Source organism: Gastrolobium bilobum, unplaced genomic scaffold (genome assembly GCF_033153095.1).
Source record: "Gastrolobium bilobum isolate Gb01-03AN ecotype WA unplaced genomic scaffold, APGP_CSIRO_Gbil_v1 utg1377, whole genome shotgun sequence".
NCBI lineage: Eukaryota > Viridiplantae > Streptophyta > Magnoliopsida > Fabales > Fabaceae > Gastrolobium > Gastrolobium bilobum.
In genome coordinates, this window is record NW_026899985.1 from 69,587 (window position 1) to 75,590 (window position 6,004).

At 34.7% G+C, this 6,004-nt stretch overlaps 1 protein-coding gene across 2 annotated transcripts; it reads right to left on the bottom strand.

Moving 5' to 3' along the window:
- Positions 1 to 1,676: 1,676 nt before the first annotated feature.
- LOC133294649 (protein PSK SIMULATOR 3-like) lies at positions 1,677 to 5,672 on the bottom strand. Of its 2 annotated transcripts, none has more exons than XM_061493357.1 (2): positions 5,559 to 5,672; positions 1,677 to 3,880 (listed from the first exon to the last, which is right to left on the bottom strand). In XM_061493357.1, exon 2 carries the CDS (start codon positions 3,871 to 3,873, stop codon positions 2,074 to 2,076), a length of 1,800 nt encoding a protein of 599 aa, XP_061349341.1. In that variant the 5' UTR covers positions 3,874 to 3,880; positions 5,559 to 5,672; the 3' UTR covers positions 1,677 to 2,073. The 2 variants fall into 2 exon arrangements, with proteins under 2 accessions (XP_061349341.1, XP_061349342.1); XM_061493358.1 differs by having other exon boundaries at positions 1,677 to 3,930; positions 5,559 to 5,670.
- Between the last annotated feature and the right edge of the window lie 332 nt (positions 5,673 to 6,004).

A 6,004-nucleotide genomic window follows, 5' to 3' on the forward strand; every position in this document is an offset into this window, starting at 1 on the left:
TTTTCTATTTCTCTTTAGCGAATTAATGTCTATACTCGAACACAACATCGTAACACTTTCTTATTATTATATGATTTTCATGTCCTTTAACATAAAGAAAATATTATCGTTATTATTAATTATCTCTTGCTACTTATTTCTTGCTAATACAAAGTAAATTGTTAATGAATTTTAAACGTTCTTGACGTATAATAATGAATTACTATATACTTGTCTTCTAAATAAGAAACTCATGTTTAAAATTGAGATGGAAACTGTGTAACACAAGAAAGAGGAAGTGTAAACTAAACACAAAGGTGATCCCATGGAAATCCGAAGTTCAAATGATTCTTTTCCATAAGCAAGGAAAAATTTATTTTCCTTCTTAATTAATTATTCATTAAACAAGATTTTTACATCTTTAATAAGTTTTGGTCAATGCTCAAATTTCGTCAAACAAGATTTGATATAATTTATGGCAGACGTATAATTAGGACGTTGCAAAACACGTTTAAATCAAATTTCTACTGATTATGCAAGTTGAATTTTTAATTACGCAACTTTTATATTTTTTAACAAATACCTTAAAAAAATTATTTTTCCTTTTAATTTATATTTTATAAATTTTACATAAATTTTAAAATACATGTTACCAATTTACATATAATCAATGTCAAAAGAGAATGATCAATAAAGTTTGGCATATTTGGTGGAATCTTTCCTCATGTTACCAAAATACATGTTAGTCTTGCCCTCTTCTCATCTCAAATCCACCCCTCCTACAAAGGACAACCCGTCATCACCACGCCATTTGTCACCAACCACCACCACGCCGCCACCAACCATCATCACTATCATCGTAATCACTAACATCACCACCACTACAATCACCACTATGTCGCCACCATCGCTACAGCTACTGCCGTCACTACAGCCACCACCACCACCACCACCACCACTGCTGCCGCCGCCACCATCACCACCATTACCACTACAACGCCGCCGCCGCCGCCTCACCATATGAAAATGAAAGTGATGATCCGAAAAAAAATTATGCTTAATAGAAATTATTTTTTATTATATTATTTGATTTGTTATCAAACGCAATTCTCATTCTCAGAATAAAAATTGAACATGTTATCAAATATATTTTTTTTTTCTCGTAAACTATTCCAAGGCATAGAAATGAAAAGAATTGTTTCTTTTCAGAATGAATGTCAGGAAACAAGAATGATTGTCATGCAGACCCTAAATCTACAAAGTTAATTATTTTAATTATTTCTCGAAGAGAGGTTGCAGATTTTATACAAGTCACAAACTGTGAGTTGTCACACATTCATGTTTCTCACCCTATATGTATGGCTCTACATTCATTATGGCTGTTGGGGGAAAATGACTCCAGAGTTTGGCTCCTCCTAAAGTTTTTCATTTTAGTTGTTGTAACTTCTTTCAACCAAACAATAACACAACCTAGTTGAAAAACAAACATAATTAACCACTAAGAAATAAGCTTTTCATTTTAATTTGGTGCACGTATTGAACAATTTTTCATGTAAGGTTTTAACTTCCCATAAGACTATAAGAGCTCCATCTGTTTCGACTCTCGACAAAGCCATGAGACATCCATCCACAAAATGACACAAACAACGCTTTAAAATGAAATTTGTAAACTAGCCTTTCAAAATTTTCATGTCCAACCATTCAAAGATATCACATAGAAATAACCAGTGTGATAAAGCTATACAATTTAATATATCATGCTCATAAATATACACATTCTAAATAGCAGATAGGAACCCATAGGACAACTTTTCAAAGATGAGATCAGCGATCCAAGTTAAATCAGCTAGGAACTCATCAAAGAAAAACAATGCTAAAAGTTTATATAAAAAATAGCAATCCTCACCAAGAATACATTCTGACACTAAAATTTCTCTGACAGTTGAGTATTTCTCTCATACTCCATCTACCGCTTGATTCGCATTTGTTGAGATTTACGCAGCCAGAAGATGGTGCCTCTGAAAAACTTCATCCCAATCAATGGTCAGGAACAGGACTTCTATTGGAAACAGCCATGAGCTTCATGAAAATTGCTTATCCATTCAGTTGAGGATATCTATTATGTACTCCACTACTGCCACACTCTATCAGAGCTTTTGTATTAAGCTCCCTAACATATCTCCAGACATAATTCAGACCAACAAGAAGCTCAGTGATTATTGCTTCTGTTTCTTCTTGCTTTGCAAAGTAAAGGGTTTGTACTAGCAGCACATTTGTCCGGGAAACAAAGCTCTGCTGCTCATAACTTCTCTCAGATTGCCATCTTAGCATGTTATGAGCAAGTGGGGCTAACCACTCTAGTATACTCGTCATTGCTTCAGTCCATTCTTCTGCTAGACTTGCATCATAGACTGCTGAAGCCATGCCCTTGGAATATGGCTTTAGCTTGGTCCTAAGAGCAGTTCTTACACGTCCGGGTAACATGTTGTACAGATCATCTCTTGCATCAAGACCAATCAAGTATGGAGAAGCTGCTAGCCTCTCAATCACGATGATAACATTTGCATAGTGCAGTGCTAAAGAAGCCGCACCAAGGGATTCAGATGGAGGCTTTAATTTGCACAGAGAACTGAATATTGATTGAGTACAGTGAACTACTTTTCCAGTAGTAAGAATGTTTGAATTATCATCTTTGTGATTCTGAGTTCTTAGATGACCGCTTATTGGGATTGAGTGGCAGTCAGTGACAGAGGAACTATCCACAGCCATACTTCCTTTGAAAGGTCCTACTTGAGTCAGTCGATTGTGTCTTGAGTGAATTTCCTTTCCACTTACGTTGGTTGAGTGGCCATGAAACTTCCAAAACTTGCTGTTTTTATTTGTTCCATTATCTGGGACTGATTTTTTCAAATTTCTTCCAAGGGGACCTGAGAAAAAATTGAGGCTTCTATTCTTTCCTGAAGTTAGGCCTTGCTTTGTGGATGAGTCACCACCTGAACGAAAAATGCTAGCTTTATTTGTCCTGACATTGGGACCTGATTTAGCGGTAACAGCACCAAGGGGTCCTGAAGCAAATCTGGCAACATTATTCTCAGATGGGTGAACTGAAGATTGCAATAATTCAGAAACCGATTGACTGCCATGAATGTAATCAGAATTCGAAACATTTGGACTCTTGGTTTTACCAACATCTATTATCTCTTGAATTCCAAATACATTGTTGATCCTACTGAATATTGTAAATAAAGATCTTGCTAAAAGATTTACAGCATAATCATATGTTCTGTTCCATAGAGAATTATCCTTTAAGTTCTTCACCTCCAGCCTCTTCCATGCAACCTTCTTCTGATAATCAATTAAATTTTCCCCATCTGAATCGCAATAAGCCTTCATTCTTCTAACAGTTTGCTCCAGATCAGCAAGAACTTCCATCTCTTGATGCAAACTTGCATTTGCTGATATAAACTTTTCCATCCTTTTAACCTTTTTTTCCATTTTCTTGAAAGTGAATCCCCACCCATATGGATCAATACCGAGAGTGATAAACTCATCAATTGCATTTTCAAAACCCTTCAAACTTGGATCACTGCATTTCTTCCCAATCCTAGCCACAGATTCAGCCACATGTGCCATATTCTCAAGCATCTCTGAACTGATTAAACGTACAATGATAATCTCATCCTCTGAAACAAGTTTTCTGATACCCACGGAATTTCTGATCTCCTCTCTCAACCTAGAAACCTGCTTATCACTCAAAGACTGCCATAAATTAACAAGCTTGGACATCAATCTCGCAATTTCAAATGTTAACACTCCAATCACCACCTTCTCAGAATTAGTATCATCCTTCCGTGGAGTCTTCCATAGACTTCGAAACCATGACTCAGCAACCATCGCTTACCTAAGAATGGTAAAAAAAATGCTCTTTAAGACAAGTCCTTGGTCATAGCTCTGTAGTATTCAGCAAAGGACACACAAAATAAGACTGTTAAAATGTGCATTAAACATAAAACTACCGGATACATTTCAACCTGTATCAAATATATTTTGACGCTCAGTGTAAAATATGATCTCAAAAAGTTTAATGATAAAGGAAGCTATCATACACTGAACTGGTTTTCTAAGAATCAATGAAACAAAACATGTTTATATGTCATTAATTCTCAGTTATAAATGTTCCAACAAAAATTCACAACCATGCCAACAGAAGCTATCATATGCTGCATACAGTGGACAGTCCTGACTCCTTCCAACCATACCAAACTATTCCAAGCATTTTGGTTTGAAAGTGGATTATATCATCTGCTTTAGTTTCAGATACAACAATAGATTATTTGGGAATTAAAAAGCATATCTTTCATCCTGCAAAGTGCAAACCAATCTATAGGTGCTCCTCTCTCTCTCTTTTTTTTTTTTTTTGGAAGGAGGAGGGTTTTGAGACTACACATTTGGGGTACTGAGGCTGCCCCTCCTAGCGGCCTTTCTGCGGGCTCGAACCTCTGCCATTGCAGAGGCCTGTCAATTGCTTAACTCAAGCTTGCTTACCCCTTGAGCAGCAACTAATTGGTCGCTCCTCTCTGTTATTATATGGTGCAAATTCATTCCCCTTATTGAGCATTTTGATTGGGCTTAGGTAAACCATCACATCATCTTATAGCTTAATGATTTAATCACCAAAATTCTTATGTTTTGGTATATTTGGCAAAAGCAAACTACAAAATGTTTGAAATGCATATCTCATGGAGATTGAAAAAGTGATGATAATAAATCAAAAGCATGTTGAAGATTCAATACAATGGAGACATAATTCTCTGTAAGTTCTTAAATTTGATTTCAAATTGTAGGTAGAAATGTTCAACTTAACCTGGGATTACTCATAGTTTGACATAGTTATCAACCATGGTGTAACCCACGCTGATAGACCAAAAAATAAAAACGTTAGAGAATGCATGATTTTTTAACAACCAAGGGAAAGAAAAAGAGTAAATAGCGCTCCACCCCCTCCCCAACAAAAAAAAAAAAAAAAAAAAAAAAAAAATTAATAATAATAATATTAAAAAAATTAAAATCTTTCCACTTTATATGATTTCTCCAAAGTCCAAACCATATGATTCTAAAAAGTCCTTGCATCAAATCTTCAATTTCTTTTCTGGTAAATATGGTAAATATAGCCGAAGAATATATACTGAGGAAAAATAAAAAAGAGGAAGTAACATGACATAAACCAAAATCTGGAGATTCTATAGTTTATTTATTCCCCCTCCTTTTCTCTGTTTACTCAATGATTAAACAAATAGTAATAAACTAAAATCACAACTCGAAAGGAATATACTTTTGGAAGTAAACGGTTCCACACCAATTCTCACTGCAATTACACAAACCCATAATTACACACATTAAATCATCAACCCAGATTTCAAACACCCTTATTCTCCATAAAAATAAGATTAAAAAAAAAAACTTTGCATTTATTTGCAACTTAAATAAAAAAAGAGAGAGAGAAGGAAACGTAATCAATCAAAGGAGAAGCAACAGCATGAACTACAATGGAAGCACACAGGGGAGACCCAGAAACTCACGGATCACAAGAACAAGGACTTGCCCACGAATTCTTCAGCTGAGAGAGAAACAGTGGAAAATAGGAACTGTGAGAAAATAGAGAGAAAAAGAAAGGGAAGTAGATGAAAAAGCTCTGCAGAGAAAGGAAGAGAAGCAGAAATTGCAGGGAAAAAGACAGAAAAAGCTGAGTGAATGAAATTGAAGACAACCAAATTTGGGTGGGGCTAGTGGAACTTTAAGTCTTCAACAGTCAACACTGTTGCTCACTTTTTATTTTTTATTTTTTTCAAAAAAAAATATTTTGCTACTAATTGTTTTTTAAATAACTTATTTAAAATATTTTTCATGATGAATAAATTTTCTAAAATAATAAAATGAAATTTAAAAATATGCATTATTTTATTATAATATAAAAATCGTGGAGATGCGCACAAACTTTATTTTTTAAGAGGAAAATATAAATATA